The 22,940-nt window shown below is 40.3% G+C and overlaps 2 protein-coding genes across 4 annotated transcripts; both read right to left on the bottom strand.

Annotated features, from left to right (window-relative positions):
• Positions 1 to 205: 205 nt before the first annotated feature.
• LOC148017208 (pentatricopeptide repeat-containing protein At1g03540-like) lies at positions 206 to 4,573 on the bottom strand. 3 transcript variants are annotated; one of them, XM_087662890.1, is made up of 4 exons: positions 2,920 to 4,573; positions 1,738 to 2,808; positions 927 to 1,634; positions 206 to 772 (listed from the first exon to the last, which is right to left on the bottom strand). In XM_087662890.1, exons 1-2 carry the CDS (start codon positions 4,538 to 4,540, stop codon positions 2,450 to 2,452), a joined length of 1,980 nt encoding a protein of 659 aa, XP_087519016.1. In that variant the 5' UTR covers positions 4,541 to 4,573; the 3' UTR covers positions 206 to 772; positions 927 to 1,634; positions 1,738 to 2,449. The 3 variants fall into 3 exon arrangements, with proteins under 3 accessions (XP_087519016.1, XP_087519015.1, XP_087519014.1); XM_087662889.1 differs by having other exon boundaries at positions 207 to 772; positions 927 to 1,001; positions 1,384 to 1,634; positions 1,738 to 4,573; XM_087662888.1 differs by having other exon boundaries at positions 208 to 772; positions 1,738 to 4,573.
• Positions 4,574 to 13,856: 9,283 nt separating this feature from the next.
• LOC148017207 (uncharacterized) lies at positions 13,857 to 18,509 on the bottom strand. Its single transcript, XM_087662726.1, has 7 exons — positions 18,393 to 18,509; positions 16,441 to 17,967; positions 15,697 to 15,930; positions 15,516 to 15,611; positions 15,303 to 15,424; positions 14,285 to 14,811; positions 13,857 to 14,143 (listed from the first exon to the last, which is right to left on the bottom strand). Exons 1-7 carry the CDS (start codon positions 18,507 to 18,509, stop codon positions 13,857 to 13,859), a joined length of 2,910 nt encoding a protein of 969 aa, XP_087518852.1.
• Between the last annotated feature and the right edge of the window lie 4,431 nt (positions 18,510 to 22,940).

Here is a 22,940-nt window from a genome sequence, read left to right as displayed (position 1 = left end):
AAGAGTCATATTGAGAAGAGGGAAGGTCTATCCTCTACCAGTGGTGTAACCACTATATATTTGATGGCCTCAACTTAGTTTACACATTTTACCTCATTGACCATTTGTGCCACTTGTAAGCTATAGGTTAGTTGCTCTTACTTAAGCTATTAGTATGTTGAGAGGAGATCAATAAGGATTCCTTCTATCACATTTCCATTTGAATCATAACCATAGTACTGAAGCCCATGAGAGAGCTATGTCATTTTCATCTTAATCATATACTATAGTATTGCAACCATTGAGAGATTGCATACTATCTCCTAGGAGAGACCCTCTAAATTACAACTTCATCATGTAATATTATTGACCTCTCCTTTCTCAATTCTCTCTTTAACTTTATTAATTCTTTAATTTCAATCATGAACTTTGAAGGTATGTCTGCTACAATGTGATGACTTGATCCTTGTGCTTGAGATGAAACTTGTGCAAAAATGCCCAATTGAATACACGTGCCTTGAGAAGCTCAATGAAAAGATGAAGACCTTACTCATACTTGCCCATTAAGTGACCGTAAATAAGCTCATCTTTGTTTTGAGATCCTATTGATTCATATTCTCTGGAGGGAGAGCACAAAACTGGCTGACCAGCTATCAGTTCCACCGTAAATTGAGTTACCTGATCTTTAGAAATGGCCAAAATAGGGCCCAGGCCAGAAGAAATCCTAAAATGGTCCCTGATAGTGAGCTGGATCAAGCAACTCAACACCACCTCTATCACCTTTACTCAACACCTGCATATACAAAGCACAACAAAACAAGATCATCATCAATAGGTGGTGCTATCCAGCATCTCAGGTGCAGACAAAACGAAAAAAGACTACAGTTCCACTGGAGCATGCATGAGTGCAGCAGCAAAAAGGGGCCACTCATAGCCCAGTCCTTCACCTTCTTTGACTTCATTGCAGATAATTCTTCACCATTGCATCTGGGTCGTCATTATTCTAACCTTCGAGCAGGTAACTTTCACCCATACAAGCATGAATCACAGAGGTAAACTTCAATGCCTGATAATTGTTATCCAGTTTACAGCTTAACGATATTTGGATTTGGTCAGAGACAATAGTCCTGTTCATTAAGCATACGAAAAAACTCTATATCTGAAGACAACCAATGTTTAGTCAGAAATGTGAGAATTTTCTAGGACAGGTTCCAGGCACACAAAGATCATTTCCATTTTGACGTGCACATAAAAAGATAAGACAGCTAAGTGACCAGTTGGCAAAACCCTGGAATGGGTGGGTCATACATCGATGCGAAGTGGAAAGGCACAGGCAACAACATGCTTCTCATAGCTCAATTATCCATGTTATTTGTGACCATTAGCAAGGGTCGAGCAAAAAACCTGTGAACAGTCAACACAAATGCAGGAAAATGCCTGCTAAGGGATCATTGCATACAATTGTCCTCTGCCAAACATCAAAAAAGCAGGTAAAATTTTCAGCAATGACTAGAAGCTGCAAAAAAAGAAAGGATAGATAAAATGCACAGAACCAGAATTTAAATTGACAGATTTAATGAAGCAGATGCATAGGCAAATCTCATGTTCTAAATGTCCCATCCTTTTTTCCCAGTCGCTGGCATGATTGCTCCATGCTGTGCAACAAATACAATGGAGAATAGGAGTTAGTTGCATGAATTTTGAACAGTAAGTCTTCTTTTGAAATTCTTGCCATGTGTAAAGAGAAAAGTGGCATACCTCTCTAGTCAGCGATGTTGCAACCAAGCCGATACAAGAGGAGAACAAAGTATAAAAGTGTTAATAAGCTTATTAATCCACTTTTCTCAAACACCTGAGAAACAGTTGCAATTTCAGTGCATGAGCTCTTGACCGGTAAAGTCTGACACCCAGGCTAGCAAGATGTGCAGGCAACTGGTAGACCTCTCCAACAACTAGTCCGCTCAACATAGGAGAGCACAACCACTGACATTGTATAGCCATTGCACTAGTGAGCAATGACTATCAATCAGAGTGGCCATATCCTGCCACCAGAGTTCATCGTTCCTCATCTCTTACATGTCCAGAGATATAATGTAGCATTAATGTATCTCTGCTGGCTTGGAGAGAACTTACAGGCAGCTAATATACACATGCACAAATGCATTGACAGTCAGAGACCCACACCATACCAAATCATTCACAACACTCCTCTAGTATGGTTTACTGGATATGGACTCTGGCTGTGCACAATGAGCCCGAGCGTTTCAATCATATTAACACTTAAAATCCTGAGCCAAGAATCTGAGCATGAGTCAGTTCACAAACAAAGCTGCAACTTAATCCCCACGCTCATTCATCCAACCTCCACCTGGTCTCATGTGTTCAATGTGGTAGCAAGTTAGGCTCAACCCCTCCATGGCATTGTTTCAGTCTGAAAAACCTTTAAGTCTGACTGTAGAACCAATGAGCCTCACCCTGTTGTCACAGCACATACCTCCTCAAAGTTGCTGGCTCTAGATGTAGCATCCAGATTGTCGATGCAGGCATAGATATTTGATAGAGTAATGTAAGGTATGCAACAATTTGATTCCAACTCAAAACAATGCTTTGCAGCACGATTTCCACGCTTTAAATCACCATGAATTTTGCAAGCGGCTAGTAAACAATGCCAAGCAACAAAAACATCTTCAAGTGGTATGAAGTTGACTATGTCTTCCGCAGCATCTAAGAGGCCTGCACGGCCAAATAAATCAGCCATGCCCAGATAATCATCAAATGTTGGTGCCAAGCCAAGGACTTGTCTCATTGATAAGAAAAATTGCACACCTTCTGCAATTAGGCCTGTATTAGTGCATGCATTTATTATGAAGACAGAAGTAATGGAGTCTGGCTTTAGACCAATGGACAGCATCTGACTAAGTAGACTCAAGGCTTCTATACCTTCACCATTTTGAGCAAGAACTTCAATCATAATCGTCCAAGATACTACATTTTGTTGTCTTATCTTCCCAAAGGCATCCTTTGCAGCCAGCAAACATCCACATTTGCCATACATCTCCACAAGAGCAGCTCCCAGAACAACATCCTGCCCGTATCCGCGATTATGAATGGCATCGTGAACCTCCTTCCCCTTCTCCAAGGCTACCAGTTGGGTGCATGAGTTGAGAACACTGAGAAATGTGATCTGATTGATTTCAAGACCTTTGAGCTGCAGCTTTGCATAAACAGCTAGCGCTTCCTCACAATACTCGTTCTGAAGAAAAGCTGTTATCATAGCATTCCATGATACAATATCATGATCAAGCAGTATGTCAAATATACTATATGCTTCATGAACTCGGCCACAGTCACCATACATGCTGATTAAAGAATTGCTGACAATGACTTGATGGTCATGTCCTGCCATGACAGCTATTGCATGGAGCTTCATGCCCTCATTATCATCTGTCAAGCCAGCACATGCATCCAGGGCACACACAAAAGTAACATGGTCTGGTGATATGCCTTCAATTTCCATGTGCCAAAAGAAATTCAAGGCCAAATCAGGGCAATTGTTGTGCAAGAATGCAGTAATGATGGCATTCCAGGAGACATGATCGTGATAGGTCATTGTTCGAAACACGCTTTCAGCAAAGAAAGTACTCCTGCACTTGCCATACATGCTGATTAGAGCATTTATCACTAACATATCATGTTTATAAGTACTGTTCAGAACAATCATATGGATCTTCTTTCCCCATTGGAGAGCTCCCAAGCTTGCACAGGCATCAAGAAGACACACAAAGGTGATGTTGTTTGTCGTGATACCTTCAAGCTGCATCCTTTGAAATAAGTGCAAAGCCCCACTGCCATCCCCATTCTGTGCAAGGCTGCTAATGATGGCAGTCCAAGTTATAATGTTCAAAGTGACTAACCTGGAAAAAACATTTTTCCCATCTTCAACATTCCCAAACTTGCCATACATGTTGATCAGAGAATTTCCAACTGCGACATCTTGTTCATAACCTAATTGAACAATAGCACAATGGAGCCTATGCGCTTCTCTCAGAGATCTGAGATTGGTGCAAGCGCTCAGGGTACTGACAAAGGTTATTGCATCAGGTACCACTGCCTCGAGCCACATTTGGCAGAGAAGATCCAAAGCATCTTGGAAACAATCATTTTGGACGGTGGCAGAGATCAAGGCGTTCCAGGACGCAGCTGTACGGCGAGGTGCTCTGTGAAAGACAGCCCTGGCGCCCTCTAGGAATCCATTCAGGCCATAAGCATGGATCAGGATGTTCCAGGAGAACAGGTTGGGGTGCAGGATGTTGTCAAAGCTCGACTGTGCGTCCTCGACACATCCACAAGTGCCATAAAGCTGAATGAGGCAATTCCCGAGGAAAGTGTGTCGATGGTGGGCGCACTCGGCGATGTAACTGTGCACTGCCCTGCCATCGCGCAGGGCCCTGGTGTCGATACAGTGGCGCAATCGAACGGCCAAAGAGACGATCTCCTCGTGCTCGCCAATACGCCTGCAAATGGGTGGAGCTGATCGTTGCTTCAGCAGCGACAAGTCCATTCATCAACCGGGCTTAGGGACGTGTGTGTCATCGACTTAAGAAGCTAACAAGGGTGACTTGCCAACTTCCTCAAGGGCTTAGTGGTTGACACTGGCATTGTGTTGTGTGCGTTCCGGGTTCAATCCCAGGGATTGGCTCAGTCGTCATTTGCTCCACCCATATGGGGGGTCTTGGCATCCTAAAATCTACCACATTTAGAAAAACAAGAGTGACCAAATCACACAAGCTCACAATAAGTTTTAGACAAATTCCCTCTCTAGTTCCCACATTGTGAATCGCAATGACATCATGAGCTTTTGCACAAGAGGTTGGCAGCCTCCTTTCCCCACCCACCTCACAAGGTACCCATAACTGTACCTAGCAAGTCTCCCTCATAGAAGCTCATGATGCCGATGTAATTCAAATTGCAAGAATTATATTGGGAATTCATCTAAAACTTCATGTTTTCTTTCTTTCCCTGCTCCCCAAGGCACCTAACTAGCCTCCCAAGCTTAACCTAGACCAATAACCCCTCACCCCCAACCATACTTGGCTAGCTATGCAACCCCTCCCTCGCAAAAGCTCATGATGTTGAATACTCTAGGTAAAAACAAGGAGAAGAGCCTTTCCTCACATGGAAAACTATCAAAAACTTATTATAAAGGGCTTGCTTGGAGACTAGCCATTGTGGGTAAATACAAGGGCTTGCCATGATAAGCATAGAGGGGCTACTTTCAAAGGATTAGAGAAGTTGAAGCAAATATTTGGCCACATATTGCCATGATAAGCGCAACTACAAGCCATGGGATAGAATCACAAGGGCTTGCCATGATACAAGTAGAGGCTAGGTTTAAAAGTTTGGTGAAAACAAAGGAAATATTTGACTACTGCTTTTCTATGATGATAAGAACATAGACTAGCCATGGTGTGAAGTCACAAGGGTTTGCCATGATAAGAGTATATGCTAGGTTCTAAGGTTTAGTGAATGTGTAGAAAATGCTTGACCACTAGTTACCATGATATGAACAAAGACTTGTCATAGTATGTAGTCATAAGGGCTTGCCATGTAAGCATAGAGGCTAGGTTCAAAGGCTTAGGCCAGTTACACACCACCCCCAAATGATCGAGGGAGTGCAAAAGGTGTCCAGTAAGTAGTTTATATGCTAGGCACGCCCTCTTTTGTCACCATTTGGGATTAAGGAATAAAGAGATTTGTGGATGGAGTCTTTTTGGCAGATGATTTGGCAATTAGAGATACAATCCATTTTTGTGCTCTCTTCTCCTTTTTCACCTTCCTGCCCCATTCAAGAAGCCTATTAGGTAAGTGTATGCTTCTCCTTTCTTGTCAGCATAGGGTGCTTGGCTATGGTGATCTCTATTGGCTATGAGGTGAGTTGTGTTGCATGATTGAAGTAGGAGGGCTATTTATTGTGAAGGATAGAAAGCATGGAATACATGTTGGGGGTGAGCATGAGGCTCCTCAAGTCTAAGTTTCATAGAAGAGCTCTTGAGTGGCCACAATGGTGGTAGCTTGAGATGTTATGTGGTAGCTAATGAATTCGAGAGCTAAGCCCAAAGTGGCTATACAATGAGTCGATTGAAGTGGAGAGTGTTAGCATGGAGTTATGTGGCAATTTTTGGGGTTATGGTCAACTCTTAGTTGAGTCAAGTGGGTTTAGTTGTGATACATATACCACTTTGTTGTCTTTTTTTAGTGGTGGTTGGTTAAATGTAACATTAAATGATGTAGTTTTTTAGGCTATGCAATTTTCTAATGAATCTACATATCAACCTATTTCTAATCCAAATGTGAATGATGCACTTGTTGATAAGAGAGCAAATATTGAGTAGTATTGATACTAAAATGGTAAGTCTAAATATTGTGTAATAGTAAATTGGATGCACCTTTATCTAGTCATACTCATTGTTACAACTCTCATATGCATCAATTTGTTATATGCACTAGCCATTTCTAGTATGTATGCTGAGATTGAGCCATTGCCTCTAAAGAGACAAATTTTAGAAAATTAGGTGTCTAGTATGCAATCTCATTATGATATTATTGTTAAAAATGGCACTTTGATACTTATGTGACTTGCCTCTCCTGACAAAAAGACCAATGGTACTAAGTGGTTTTACAAGTGGAAACATAAGCCAAATGGTAGTGTTGGATCATTATAAGGTTAGAGTTGTGACAAAGGTTTATGCTTAATAGAAGGGCATTGACTTTGATGAGATCTTTGCTCTCACTTGCTACATGACAATTAATTCATGGCATTTATGCATAGCTCATAAATGTTGGAATGCATGTTAATTGGATATTAAATTTCCATTTTTGAATTATGTGTTACATGAAGAAGTGTGTCTTTTAGTGGCATGGTCTTGCTTAGAAGGGGTAGAAAACAAAGTGAACAAATTGAATAAAGCATTGTTCAATGATCTAAAGCAAGCACCTTGAACTTGGTATGAGAAAATATATGCATACTTGATTGCTCATAGTTTTGAGGATAGTCCAACTAAGAGTGTCTTATGTATCAAGCATGAGAGTTGTAAAATATTACACAGCGCAGTGAACAGAATCTGAGAAAGAGATAGAGAGTACACAACAGATAAGAGGAGAATCAGTAAATTCTTTAACTTCAAACAACTGATACAAAGATGGCTCTGTCCACCCGTGCGCTTCCACTGTGTGAAGCTTAGATGGCGATCTAGACAGAAGATAGGTGAAGAGCTTAAGGCTAGCTGGAACAACAACTCTGACTGGGTGAAAGATGAGTGAGAGATGGCTGCGAAGGGGTTTAGCTTTTATAGCCCGCGAAGGTCGTTAGGTCGGCCTGTTGACCGACCTACCATATGAGTCTCCACTAGTCGGCCAAGGAATATTCCCTTTACCATCGGGCCGGGGGCGCTGCCCTCGGACCCCCGCCAGGGGGGCCAGCTCCAGGGGCCGCTTCCACGGCCCTCGGACCCCACAATAGGGGCCCCTTTTAACTCCCTTACACCGCAACTCGATGCAATGCGCCTTGAGTTGCTACCAACTTAACCACTCCGTCTAACCCAAAGATTAGACCCACAACAGTCACCTTTTTGCCATCCGGTCACATAGACCTCATCTGATATACAAGTCAAGACTCAACCAATGTCCGGGCTCACATTTGGCTTCTCCTCATAATGGGGACCTTACAACATTGAGCACCATGGATCATTGGTAGCACCTAATGAGGGTGGGGCATTGATCATATCTAACAAGAGTGACATGTCTCTAATCATTGCGGTTTATATCAATGTTGCACATATTCACTCATGTAAGATAGCTAAGGATGCTTTGATATATTTCCATATGTTTGTATCAAGGAAGAAATAAGGCTTGTATATCAATGTTGCACATATTCACTCATGTAAGATAGCTAAGTATGCTTAGGATATACTCTTATACATGTTTGTATCAAGGAATAAATAAGGCTCATATTGTAAGCAATTAGAGAATAAACAAATGGATGAAGGTGATTCCATGGATAATTTTTTTAACAAATATCAAATATCTTAAGGAGCAATAGATTGGCTATTAGATGAGAACTTGCTAAACAATTCACTTGTGCAAACTATTCACAATGGTCTTTCTGATTATTATCAAAGTTTTGCATCTACTCTTTGTTTGATGATGAAAGGCAATCCAAATTCTTTGCCACTTCATGAGTTGGTTTCTATTTTTCTACAAGAAGAACAATCTTAGCAAATTAGGTCCATTTTATATTTTGCAAACCAAGATTTTGTGGCTGGTCAGAAAGGTAAAGGAAAAGTTGCATTTTCTACCAGTAAGCAAAAATTTGCAATTGCTATTTAAACAAAGAAGGCTAATAAGGATGAGTAGAAAAAAGAGAGTTAGATGTTTTATATGTATTGTTAGATAAAAGATTGTATTAATAATGACTATTCTAAACTAGCTACAAAAGAGGCAAAAAAGAAAGAGGCTAGTATGACTATTGTAGATGCCTCTCCTTCTAAGTCAGAATCTAGATAAGTTGTGCAAGATTAAAGAGTGGACATTTAGTGTAGAACGTAGTTATGAATTTGCTTTATATGGTTCTTACATGTTTGGTATGGATTCATATGTATGGTACTTTGATAATGGTGCCGTGAAGCATATTACTTCTCTACATAATCTATTCACTTCTCTTGAGCCTACTCCTAAAGGCAATACTGTGACATGTGTCAATAACTCTGATTATCCTATTAAAGGAGTTGGAAAAAATCATGCTAGTTATTGTAAATGGTAATACTTTCATACGTGCAATTGGTTTGCATGTACCAAAGGTTAATAAGAATTTGCTCTTAGTTTTTACACTTTCCAAGATTGGTTTGATTGTGAAGTTTGTTGATGATAGTCATATAGTTCATGATCTCTATTATGGTGATATAGTTATTACATTTGGCTCCCTATATTATTCGTTGTATGAGCTCAATAACAATGGAAAATACATGGATAGCATGGGATACATAGGTGCAAATTCATATGCAATTTTAGATGCAACACTTTGGCATATACATTTTAATCATCTAAATTTTACTAGTTTGCTATGCGTGCAAAAATCTAATATGGTGTCTTCATTCATACTCTTCAACCACCTAGAAAAAACATTTATGAGGCTGCAGATCGGATAAAATTAGCATGCTCCATTTCCAAATGATCATTTAATGAGAGTCGCAAATTGTAGCTTGTACACAATGATGTTTTGTGGTCCCATGCAAACATCTTGTTTTGGCAACTACTTGTACTTTGTGACTTTCATTGAAGACTACTCTAGGTACATGGTTTTAACATTAAGTTCTAAGTTTTTTTGTACTCAAAGAACTTGATTAGCATGGCTCAAAATTTGTCAAGCTGTAAATTCGATGCTTTCTATTCAGACTGATGAGGGGAGCATATGTCTAAGGAATTTAATGCATATCTGGTTGAATGTGGGATAAAATACCAATGCATAGTATCATATACATCACAACAAAATGGTATATTTAAGAGGAAAAATAAGAGTGCACTATCGCGCACAAGAGCATTGCCCTTTTTAGAGAGAGAATGAGAGAGTGAGAGTGAGAGAATCATTTTTCTATAATTTTCTAAAATAAACTCTTCTTTCTCAAAAAGGAAGATATGAACACACTTCAAGGCTAAGTGGACCAATTAATTGAAGTTAACAATGGGTATTTTTTTTGGGACATGCACCACCTTGTCACCACACCATTGTATAAGCATATGCCCTAAAGGGAAATGCTAATTAGCACATTAGTTTTTACATTTTTGCAAAATATGTCATTTTGGTGTATAAAGGCTTTGTGCCCATGTTTGCACCCAATTTCAAAAACGGCATGCCCACACTTTGAGCAAGGGTTGGGCATTTGTCATTTGGGTGTGTAACCAACCTCAACATGTCTAAAGATAAATGTTATGTTATTTGTACTATGATATAGTGCAAAAAAGTTGTAGACACTTCCTTGTAGTTAAATAGCATTTAATCACGCCAAGATAATAGGGAAAATTAATTGTTAAGGTTCATGTGATCCTCACCTTGGAGAATCCCATGTAAATGCCACATGTTAACACCACTAGCTCTTCAAAGTATATTAGTGGCTAATCATTTTGAAATCATTCCATTTAAGTGGTTGCACAAAAAAGATGTACATATTTAAGCACGCCAATCAATACTTTAAGTAGCAATGACAAACAAGCTCAACAACATGTGGTTTAAAACAATATTTCTCATTTAAAGGCTTTGCAAAATCAAATTAAGAAAAAGAAACAAATAAATTCTCTTACTTGAATGCTTCATGATGCCAAAAAAATGAATAAATTTCAAGAGGAAAATCATTACACAAAGAAGGATATAAAGGGTGAGGCATGTGGAGCAGTTTGCTTACTGCTTACTTTTTGACATGGTAACTTCTTGATAATCATTGAAACACAAATATAAGAGAAAAATCTTAGAAATAATAAGTTGTAGCAATGACATAGAGGACAAATTTCTCCCAAAAACTTGGCATTCTGATGGTACATAGCTACAAATCTATAAAGAAGAGGTTTTGATAGCACTAATAGGGCTAGGAAAGAAGTCTTCCATGTTTAAAGTTACTTCTAAGTCCCTTAATAATTAACACAATTAAGGATTTCCCAAGTAGGAACTATCCCCACTTAAGTGGATAATGCACATGCTCTCCGAGTGATATACATATTTTTGCATTTTTAAAAACATATAGATAACAAAATTAGAAGTGGTTTATCATGTTACGTCAATAGCATCCATCTCTATTGTTATGACTAGATAATAAATATAGATCATTCCTACTTTTACAAGCCTTAAAGGAGAGGTATTAATTGAAATTACATGCATTTTCATGTTGTGCTAATGCCAAAAATTGTTTAGCAACAAGCCAGTTCTTGCACACCTTGATTATTAAGAGGAGGTCCAACCTATCAACTCTTAGTACATTAATTGATTGAACTTGGATCATTAAACATCCATGAAGTTCCTTTGGACCTAGACTTTCCCAATCATCTCAGGATCATAACAGAAAATGCAGGAAATTTGCACTACAGGGAACTTCCTGACACTATAGCCATTTTGTACATTTAATCTTCAGGAACAATATGCAAACATGAACTACATATTATATTCATCAATGCTGAACCACTGTCCTGAAAACGATCACACAGTTTATCATCATCATATTCACTGCTGATCAAATAACTTGTAGTAGACAGCGCAAATAGTCAGGACACAGATACACATTATTAGAACCAAACATAAGCAACCAGAATTTGGCACTGTCCTGAAGAAGACATCAGTTCTCATCACGCAGGAATACAAAAGACACAAACTCCTGATTGTCAAGAAGGTGCTTGCATGTCAGGTAAAAACCTGAATGCTTCATATGACATCTTAGGTCACTTTCCATGTGCTGGCTCTACATGTATGCTAGTACTAAGGTATAAAAGTACTAATATAGTGCAATTCAAGCCTCAACACTTGGCACAGCCTGGTGGATGACTGGGACAGTCAAGACTCGAACCCACAAGTATGTAGCTATATAACGGAAAGCATACAAAGTAAGAAATTACCCAGAGAATACAATTATGCCCTGCCAGAGGCCTTGCACCCCTTGACAAGCCACACTGAGCAACCATGAGTAGAGCCCCTCTAGGATACTCATAGTCCTCTTATGGAGTTGGATAATTGATCCCAAGTGTTAGCAGAGGTCATTACATCATGCCATGAGCAAAAAGAAGATACATATCAAAGTCAAGTAGTAAACCAACTAGGAGTGTACAGAATAATATCTGTGCAAGTAGAAATCTAACACTCCGAATGTGCAGCAACATAGTCTTCAATAAATCTACTACTAGTAACCTTAATCTCTTCATGCACCTCATACACAACTTGCTCCAAAGTAGCATCCCTATCTTCCAACTTAAAATCCTTCTGCTGCAAAAGAGATGCTACATAGTCATCACTTTTTCTCTTCTCATCCAAAGCATATTGCAACTTAGCAGTAAGATCCACTTTGACAGCTTGCAAATCTGCAACTTGCTGAAGCAATGCATCCTTTTCCTGAATTAATGCATCAAACTCAGCTGGAACAAAAGCATTTTTAAGCATATTATAAGGTCTAGAAACCAAAGTGTCAAATTTTCCCATCACTAGCTGCCAATTGTTTCTAACATCACCAATCAAAGCTTGCTGCATCTTAGAAAATTCAGACTTCAATACAACCGAGGCATCCACATCTACTTCCAAATTCTTCAAAATCTGCTCTTCAACATGTTTAAGAGGCTGAAACCTCTCCAACAACAATTTATGCTCAACCTGCAATTTAGCATGCATATCAACAAAACTTTGCAATTGATGCATACACTTATGTTGCAACTCTTGAGTCCATTTCTCAAATAAAGCAGTTGACATTTTTCTATTATCCACTAACTGTTGTAAAGCTGCAATTTTGCCAAGAGACTCTGTTTGCAAAGCATCATACTCATCTTGCTTAATCTTCAACTGTTTAACCAAGGCATCATACTGCTTCTGCTGAAAATCTAACTGGAACTTGACCTGTTTACATTCAGCTGCAGTTTGAGCACTATTTTTGTCAGCCTTCTCAAAAAATGACATCACCTTTTTCATAGCAGTCCAAGCATTTGACACACTACTGACAACAATTTCATCCACCCGAGAGCAATCTAGAACCAAGGGAACACTGGACTGAACAACATCTACCCGCTCTTTAACATCCAAAGATGCTGCAGATACCACAGGGTCTTTAGAAAAAGTCTGCTGCTGAACGTGAGGCTCCTGCATGCTTCTCAACCAAACCTTACCAATTCTAGGTTTCTTTTTAGCATGCCCATACCCAGTAGACTTAAGAAAATCTTCATTACCCTTATTTTCATGAATTGCTACATCATCCAAAGAGACAGAATCCTTTGGAACAAAATCCAAGGCAACTTTACGAGCATAGGCTTCATCATAACTGACCTGCATCAAGTCCCTATATATAGCCTTCTATTGCTCTTGGCCAGCAAAAACCTTATCTGTCAGCATCCTTTTGATGAGAACCAGACTCTACATGTTGATCATCAACATGCACTACATTATCTACTGAAGAGAATGGTTTCGAATCAGACACATTCTCCAAAACAATATCAGGAAATTTGGATTGTGCATACTCATAAAGAGCAGCCAAATAGCATCCCATATGCGACTTCTGAAAAACCTTCTTGGGCTTAGAGATATTAATCTCAGCCATAAGCCTGCTGTCAAACATCAAGCCTGCCCAATTTGGCATACCCACATTCTCAGCATAATAAATAACACCATAAGTCTCTCGCGCTATGTTGTCAGTTTTAATGAATAACATGAAATGCTCAATAAACCATCATAGCTGCAATTTTCGGACAGCATCAACTCTCTTCAAAATGTAAACATGCCGAGGACCAGCAGGCTCCCCAAAGGCCTGATACATCTGCTCATCACTACATTTCCACAAAGTTGGATTTTCATTCATGGGTAATGCAAATACCCGTGCAACCACTGCAGCAGTCAATTCCAAATGGCCTGCAATCATGCCCTAACTTTGCCTCATCATGTCTAATTGGGCAGATGCATTAGCATTGGCAACCCACCGAGACCATGGCAAACATGCAAACGCATATAATCCAATGCCCTGCAGCCAAACGCTATGAACTGCATCATCCACGTCAAGAACCAGGGAAGAATCAACAAACGGTGTACTCACAACACTTGGGCTTGATAGCTGAGAAACCGACATCGGTGTTGACGTGTCCTCCTTGTGTCAACCAGGCCGATCATCTTCCGACAGCTCATACTCCTCATCGTCCTCCTCCTCTTGGCGAGTATGTTTTGGAAGAACCAGCTTCCGGGCAAAACTTCGGCATGTATGTGTCATGTCGGAACGAATAGGGTGCACAGCACACGGTGATGGAGAAAGAGGAGAATCACGAAGAATGCCTGCTTCCTTCTCCATTTGAAAAGTGAAGTCCAAGTCTTTTGCAAGTGAACTGTGTTGTGTGCCAAATGTCATGTCAACATCATGCACAAGTGACCCTTCACACATGTAACCTTCACAATTTGATTCCCTTATATTAACAGGAAAAATTAAATTAACAGGTGGATAATAAGGTTGCAGTAGTCTTTTAAGCCAAAAACCATTGACCGTAGGCTTCAGGATAGTGCCTTGCAATTTTTTGAGCAGAAATGTACCTTGCCCAATATCTTTATGAATAATAAATGGTCCAGCATATCTAAGCTTCAATTTGCCAGGAAATTTTCCCAATCGAGAATTATAAACAACTACCCAATCCCCCTCTTCAAAAATTTTATTGCGGATGTGTCGATTTACCCAAGCCTGTCCCCTTTGCTGCGTGATTCCTAACACATAAGCAGCTAACACTCTGTCTTCCTCCAACTTCAGGAGTTGTTCCATCCGATGCTGCACTGACTGTTTTGGATCCAACTTATATTCAACAGCAACTCTTAAATTGGGAACCACAAATTCCATAGGGACAACAGCTTCCAATCCATACACTAACCTAAAAGGTGTTAATCCAGTTGTCACCTTGTATGCAGTCCGGAAAGCACACAAAGCAGAATCCAACTTGACATCGCAATCCTTCCTGTTATCTTCAAGGATCTTCTTCAAGATACAGAGTAGGATCTTGTTGGAACTCTCAGCTTGCCCATTAGCCTGAGGATGGTATGGAGTTGACTTCTTATGAAGGATCATATGCCTAACAGTCAGGTCCCGAATAACTTGATTCAAAAAATGTTTACCCCTGTCTCACTGACCAGCTCAATAGGACATCCAAACCTAGTCATAATGTTAGTATACAAAAAATTCGCCACGCTAACTACTTTATTATCCTTGAGGGCTTGTGCTTCCACCCACTTTGTGGCATAGTCTGTGCAAACCAAAATATAGTTGTTACATGTGCCTTTAACTGCTGGTTTGATAGGTCCAACAAAATCAATTCCCCATTTCTGAAATGGTTCAAGTGGTAATATAGGATGATCTGGCATTCTATCCCTGTCAAGAGGTTGATCTTCCTTCAAGCATTGCAAACACTCCTTAGCATATTGATGAACATCCTTCAACATAGTAGGCCACCATAAACCTGCTTGTAGTATTTTCCTGCCTGTAATTTCTCCAGAAAAGTGACCTCCTGACAGTCCGGAATGAGCTTCATGAAGAACTGTTGGTTGCTCAAATTTAGGAACACACCTTCTCAACACATTATCAACTCCTTTTTTGTACAAAAGATTCAGAATAACCTGAAAGGACCGACTCTCCAAAGCTAATCTCCTTCTCTGATCTGCTGTAAGGTGTGCAGGCATCACTCCTTCCTGTAAGAAATGTAGTAACTGATCATAATAAGAGTTAGGATCTATAGCCTGAACTTCAAAAAGTTCAGCATCAGGCCAGCTGATTAGGAACTCTTGCTTCCATATCATCATTGTCCAATCTGCTAAGATAATCAGCTACTACAACATGCTCTTTCCCAGGAGTATGAATAACCCTGAAATCAAATTCCTGCAATAGCAACATCCATCTAGCAAGTCTGCCTGTTAAACTGAGGTTTATTGATGATCAGGAACAACAGTGCCTAATGATCCACATGAAATATAGCCTGATTCCCAAGCAAATAATGTCTAAATTTCTGAACTGAGTACACCATACCAAGTGCTTCTCTTTCCGTCACTGGATAATTCTTTTCAGTAGTACTCAATCTTTGACTTGCATAGTAAATAGGTCTATACCATCTAGACACCTTATCTTGCATCAAAAGAGCTCCAACAGCAAGATCAGAAGCATCAACAAAAATATGGAAAGGTAAATCCCATGCAGGAGGCTGCAATATAGGAGCTACAACAAGCATTTTCTTGAGAATACCAAAGGCCTTATCATGATCTTCCCTCCAGACAAACTACATCCCCTTTTTGGTTAAATTAGTAAGAGGAGCACATATATGAGATAGATACCTCAAGTACCTACTATGCCACTTCACTTGCCCGACAAATCTCATAACTTCCTACACATTGGATGGAGCTTTAGCTTTCTGAACCACTGCAATCTTTCTTGGATCTATGCTCATGCCCTCCTCAGAGAGAATATGGCCTTATAGCACTCCTCTCTTTGCTGCAAATACTGATTTGAATGGATTTAAGGACATGCCAAATTTTCTGCATCTCTCAAAACATAACCTAAGATGTTGAAGATGATCTTTAGTGCTGCCAAAAACATAGAAATCATCAATAAACACCCTCATAAAAGTTGTCAAATATGGCCCAAAGGTCTTATGAGCAACTCCCTAAAACTCAGGAGGCCCATTCTTCAGTCCAAAATTCATGACCGTACTAACATATGCTCCCCATTCAGTAATGAAGGCTGTCTTATCCATATCTTCTGGATGCATCCTTATTTGATTGTAGCCTGAAAAACCATCCAGAAAACTATACATTTCATGACCAGCCACATCATCAAGAAGAGAATTAGTAAAAGGAATAGGAAAAGGATCAGTAATAGTAGCTGCATTCAATTTCCTATAATCCACACAAACCCGAATCTTGCCATTCTTTTTAGGTACCACCACTATAGGGGATAACCAAGTGACCTCATTAACTAGTTTGATGAATCCCACCCTCAGAAGCTTGTCGATTTCTTCCTTGACCTGCTTAGCATAATTGGGATTCATCCTATATCTTTTTTGAACAATTGGCTTGGCATCTTTTTTAAGATTGATTCTATGTTGACAAACAGCTGGATCAAAACCCTTCATATCTGTGTAATCCCACGCAAAGATATTCTGAAACTCTTTGCACAACTGAACAAGGTTTTGCTTGAACGCTTGTTCCACAAAAATACTGACCTTAATGAGTTTAACCTTCCCTTCAAGATCCAAATTGACTTCCTGCACCTCATCTTCTACCACCCTCGCAGATGTTCTCAAGGTATGCTCATATCTCAACTCAGCTTGAATAATTGCTTTTTTTCCCTCTTCATCAAGTACTTCAGGACTGTCTCTACATTTATCCACCTCCTTAGGCTGATTTCCAAGTTGCTCTGGCTGAAATTCTTCAGGATAACTACTGCCCTGATCCTGAATCCTATTATAAGTTTCATTTCCTGAGTTCTCCTGAACATCAGGCTGTTCCTGACTTTTAGGAAATGCTTCAGGTTGCTGTCCTGACTGGTTTTCTCCTGCATATTGAACCACTGAATTGTCCCAAACTTTATAGCTTGTAGATATTGAAGAATCTTGATACTTCTGAATAATATTATCCACATCAATTTCAAACACTAGAACTACAGAAGGATTTGCTTGAAGAAACATTTCCTCCTCATCATCTTCCACTTCATCAGCCAAATTAATAGTCTGAGCTACCACAGGTCGAGAAGAACTCTTCAAGGTTACCTTATTAATGGTTGATAATCTGATCTCTTTCAATCCCCATGGTATACAGACATAATCATTCCCCCAATCCTGCTTCAATTTAGCCAACTTAAACCACGGTCTTCCCAACAACATCTTGTAAGAATCTCCAATCTTTGACATTCTTAATACCACAAAGCTTACCCTGAACTTCAGACCAACAACTTGAATGTCTTGCTTCCTGAGAATTCCCAGAGGTTGTAACCTCCTCTGGTCTACCATCCTGACCTGAAATGGGGCTGGTAGCAACTCTTCTTGCTTAGTTGCTAAATATGTATGTTCAGAAAGAATATTAACTCCAGAACCCCCATCCAATAGGACATCATCAAACTTCTTCCCATGATATTCAGCTTGAATAGTAGGCACTTGATAATCTACCACCTCCTTTTGAGTTGGTATAACTGCTTGATAGTCAGGAAGTACTTGATCCTGAACTGATGTACTTTCAATAACCTCCTACTACTTTTCGCTGATCTTCAGGAGTAACTTCTCCTTGAACCTTGGGATCAAATCCAAGATCTGATCCAATGTTAATTGCAAGGAACACTTTGCTAGAGCCTAAAATAGTTCTGCTAAACCTCCCTCCTAAAATTTTCCTAATTCTTTATCTTCAGGAGACTAATCCTGATCATCAGGAAACAGTGTTCCTGACTCTGCCTGATCCTCAAGCTCTTCAAATCTGTCTTTCTCTGCAATTTTTTGCAGTCTTTTGACCTGCTTTGTCACCTTTCTCTTGGCTTCCTCTTGTTCCTGCCAATCAAGCTTCTGGCCTGCTTGGCTTCTAGTAACCGCTAATACCATAGCTTCATCAGGACAATCCTCAACTTTAATACAATTAAAACAATCACAATGAATATGCATACTTGCAGCATTTAAGTTACCTGACCCCCTCTCTTGACCTTCTTGAACCTCTTCTTGCTATATTTCCCTTCCACTAACAGCTCAACTGGGGCAGGTGGATGCTGTAGGATGAGATGCTCCTGCAGGTCTCCCGTCATTGCGGTTACTTGCTACTGGCATTCCTCTCTCAGTCCTATGCCTTGCCCAAAGTTCACAGTTTGGTCCCACAAAGTGTCCTTGACCTCCACAATAATGGCTTGCTCTCGTTTGAGTAGTTTGCTGCTGTGTTCTTAAATTTCCCCAAGGCTATCTTGCCTGTATTCTTCCAGATCCCCTAAAAGGTCTTTGAGGTATTGTGTCAATCATAACTTGATTTACTGCAACTGGATGCAAAGCCCTTAGCCTAGGCTTCCCCATTGGCATCTGCTGTGGCATCCTAACATTAGGATTGTATCAGCATGTCCTTGTTTCATGGCCATTTCTCTGGCATATCTCACAATATTTTTCTTTCCTCTTAGTGTCTGAAAGACCTAAATCCTTCAGCTTCTGCTTGATCTTTCTATCTAGTTTAATCTCCTCTGCTTTTCTTTCATTCCTGTCTTTGGTTTTCTTCCTTCTTGACTTTTCCTTCCTCTTCCTGTGTTTCTTCCTACGAGAAGTTTCACTATCAGAATCACTGACATCATTTTCTGAATCTGAACTATTTTCACTATCATCATCACTAGTATCACTTTTAGATTCTGAATCTGAATCTGTGTCAGACTTTGATCCTGAAGAATCATCCTCTTTATGTCTTTTTGAACGAGAAGTACCCAGCCTTCTCTCCACTCTTATAGCAGCCCTAATCATGGTTTCTAGTGTACCATTCTGTCCCAATTCTACATTAGCAATTGGATTCTTGATCTTACTTTGCAAACCCTTAATAAAATAAGTATTTTGCATTTCCACTGATGGTGCATCAACATTATTCAACCTATTCAAGAGGTTCCTGAACTTTTGAGCATAATCTTCCACCAACATCCTCTTTTGCTTAATTCTCTTTATCTTCCTCAAAATATCTCCTGGTGTTTTGTCTTTCCTGAACCTGCCCAAAAATGCATTCTTCAATTCATCATAGGTGTTAAATGCTGCCATGCCATAACTGGAAAACCAGTCCATGGCTTTTCCCTGCAAAGTGGCTGCGAATTGCTGCTTTTTAACTTGATCTCCATACAATTGATTAAATCCACTTGCTGTCCACCTTGTTTCAAACTGAGCTACATGACAATCTGGATCTTCCTTCTTCTTGCCTGAAAATTTAAATGCCCTCACCTTGGGTTTGAACAATTGATTTTGAATCATATTGTGTTTCTTCTTAGGTTTCCTTTGAGGTGGTAAACGATTAAAACTCAAAGATTTATTAACTAAAACCCCTGCATTCCTTAACAGGAATGTTCTCCCTAGAACTGCATGCTGCAGTCTTTCAAGTGCCTGTTTTGGGGGAGTACCCTGATAGTCAGGAAGTAATACTGGTTCTTCATTATCTGATACATCTGGTATGCTGGAAGGGGTTGGAGGTGTAGGGATGGACTCTGTGGAGGTGGCAGGAGAATGATATACTGTGGAAATGCCCTCAGCAGAACCCACCCCCAAAAGATTTATGTCCAACATCTGTGAACTCCTCTTCATCCAGCTTGCCTAATTGCACCACTTCATCTATGTCATCAGATCTCATAGATTGCTATTGCTATCTTGACAATACCTCCCTCAATGCTCGAGATCTGCTCCTTGTGAAAATAAGATTGGAGGAATGAGGATAATTCTCTGACATAAAGACTCCCCATGCAAGGCACCTTGTACATCTTCAATGCCATTAGCATCCTAAATTCCTGCAGCCAAATTGTGTAAGTATTCCTTCCAAGCCGTATACCTAAATCATGAATCACCAAAGTGTTATGGCCTCTCAGGATCATAACAGAAAATGCAGGAAATTTGCACTGCAAGGAACTTCCTGACACAGTTTACAGCCATTTCGTACATTTAATCTTCAGGAACAATATGCAAACATGAACTACATATAATATTCATCAATGCTGAACCATTGTCCTGAAAACGAGCACACAATTTATCATCATCATATTCACTCCTGGTCAAATAACTTGCAGTAGACAGCGCAAATAGTCAGGACACAGATACACATTATTAGAACCAAAAATAAGCGACCAGAATCTGGCGCTGTCCTGAAGAAGACATCAGTTCTCATCACACAGGAATACAAAAGACACAAACTCTTGATTGTCAGGAAGGCACCTACATGTCAGGTAAAAACCTGAATGCTTCATATGACATCTTAGGTCACTTTCCATATGTTGGTTCTACATGTATGCTAGTACTAAGGTATAAAAGTACTAATATAGTGCAATTCGAGCCTCAACAGAGGTGAGCTCTGAAGTGGAAGCACAAGCAAGAGCAAGAGCTATGGTGGAAGAAGTAGGTGGGAGGGAGGGAGGGAGGGAGAGAGAGAGAGAGAGAGAGAGAGAGAGAGAGAGAGAGAGAGAGAAAGAAAGTTATATTAACGTCTTCTAAAGACCAAAACTGGCCTATGAGACAAACTGTGATACAATTGATGAGGTCCAACTATCCAAAATAAAAGTGCTGAATGAAAAGCTAAAAACTGGAAACTGAAAATATGGTGCTGTGAGTGTGATAAGTGTCATGTATGTGTATGTGCGTATGTAGCTCTGGTACTCCAGATAATGGCTACAAAAGGGGAACAAATGTCGGCTGTGATAGGGGAACAACTGTCGGCTGTGATAAAGTGGTGCGATGTGTATATGTAACATATGCAGGGAGATATACTATCCTGGGATGTAGTAGCAGTCATTGAAGTCGCTAATAGCAGGTGATCCCTCCTGGATCCAGGATGTGGTACATTGGCAGTGGAGAAAGAGCAAACTGGAGATCTGAGATCCAATGTGTCGAGTGTCGTAGGATCTCAGTCTGCTGTCGATGTAGATCAAGAATCCTCTGGATCTCTTGTCGGTGTGGCTGTGGGGTCCGAAACCCACGGATCCTCGTGCGGCGTCGGGTACGCTGGTCCTCAGCCTGCTGTAGTGTGAGCCCGGAGGTCTACTGGAGGCTGGTACAGTAGCTCTCACTCTGTCTGTCTGAAAGAACTGTGTAATAGTCGTCTGGGTGGGCCCCTCTCTGACTGGGACTCGTTGTGTGCTCTACTCTCTGATGTGCCATGCCTCTCCTAGAAAACGGCCAAATGATCTTTGATCCATATCAGTCATACATCCCTGAAGTGAGCTGCTCAATGTGTATCTAGATCTCAACTCTAAGTATGCCAGGCATCTGAGAACAAAATGCTCCTCACTCTCCACCTCTGATCTACAAAGGGAGCATATCCTCTCCTCCCGTGGGATGCCACTGGCTCTGCCACTCTCAATCATAATCTGATGAGAGAGAGAGAGAGAGAGAGAGAGAGAGAGAGAGAGAGAGAGAGAGAGAGAGAGAGAGAGAGAGAGAGAGAGAGAGAGAGAGAGAGAGAGAGAGCCCAAACATGAGAACTCTAACCATCACAATGTGTGAGTAGGGAAAAAAGAAAAAAAGAAAGAGAAAAAAATACAAGTGTGCATAGGTACAATAGGATGAGGAAAGATGTCATCTCATCCTACACCCATCATCTTCCTAAGGAAGGCAAAACACTCCATTAAGAGACTTTTCATGAGCAAGTCTGTAGGATTCTAGTCAATTGAGTTCTTGATAAGATCAACAGTCCTATTCTCAATGACCTCACGAATGAAGTGACACCTCACCTCAATGTGTTTTTCTTCGCAGGGAAGACAGGATTCTTGACTAACTGGACAGCACTCAAAGAATCCGAATACAGTGTAGGGATAGCAACTATCAAACCAAGGTCAGCAACTAAATGGCCCAACCAAATGGCCTCATTGCAAGCCTCAGTGGATGCAACATACTTGGCCGCTGTAGTGAAGAGGGTCATGCATTTCTGCACCTTGGACATCCATGAAATAGCACCTCCAACAAAAGTGAGCACATAGCCAATTGTGGACTTCCTACTGTTTGCATGTCTTGCATAGTTAGAGTTAGTGTACCCCACAACTCTTGTATCCTGGTTGCCATAAAAAATGCACATGTCAGTAGTGCCCTTCATGTACCTCACGATACCTTTCACATTATCCCAATGCTCCTTACAAGGTGTAGCCATATAAAGTGCCACAACACCAACTGCAAAAGCAATATCTAGATGGGTGGCTATCATGGCATACATAAGACTACCCGCTACGGATGCATAGGGAATCTTGGTCATCTCGACCTTCTGCTCATCTGTTTGTGGACAATCAGCAATGAACAAGCAATATGCATCACATCTTGCATACGAAAGCGCTCAAGGACTTTATGGATACACTCCTTCTGGGATAGATAGAGTAGTCCTTGAGACATGTCACATGTAATGTACATACCAAGTATATGAGAGGAATGTCCCAAATTTTTCATCTCAAAGCTCTTTTTGAGTTGACCCTTAATAGCATCTAGCTCATCATGAGCTTTTCCTCCCAAAAGCATGTCATCCACATAGAGTA

This window comes from Lygodium microphyllum, chromosome 22 (genome assembly GCF_053477565.2).
Source record: "Lygodium microphyllum isolate KBCC chromosome 22, Lygodium_microphyllum_v1.1.10, whole genome shotgun sequence".
NCBI classification, from domain to species: domain Eukaryota; kingdom Viridiplantae; phylum Streptophyta; class Polypodiopsida; order Schizaeales; family Lygodiaceae; genus Lygodium; species Lygodium microphyllum.
Note: the sequence above shows the minus strand (reverse complement) of the source record. Positions and strands in the feature narration are given on the sequence as shown.

Bases quoted from the DNA above. Each gene is read 5' to 3' on its own strand.
- LOC148017207 (XM_087662726.1), bottom strand. From the start codon at position 18,509: ATGACGGGAGACCTGCAGGAGCATCTCATCCTACAGCATCCACCTGCC. The intron at 15,612-15,696 runs GTGGATCATTAG...TTGCTATTGCAG, and splicing joins GGAATCAGGCTATATTTCAT to GAATTTGATTTCAGGGTTAT. The intron at 15,425-15,515 runs GTTCCTAATCAG...CATTTCTTACAG, and splicing joins ATGATGATATGGAAGCAAGA to GAAGGAGTGATGCCTGCACA.
- LOC148017208 (XM_087662889.1), bottom strand. From the start codon at position 4,540: ATGGACTTGTCGCTGCTGAAGCAACGATCAGCTCCACCCATTTGCAGG.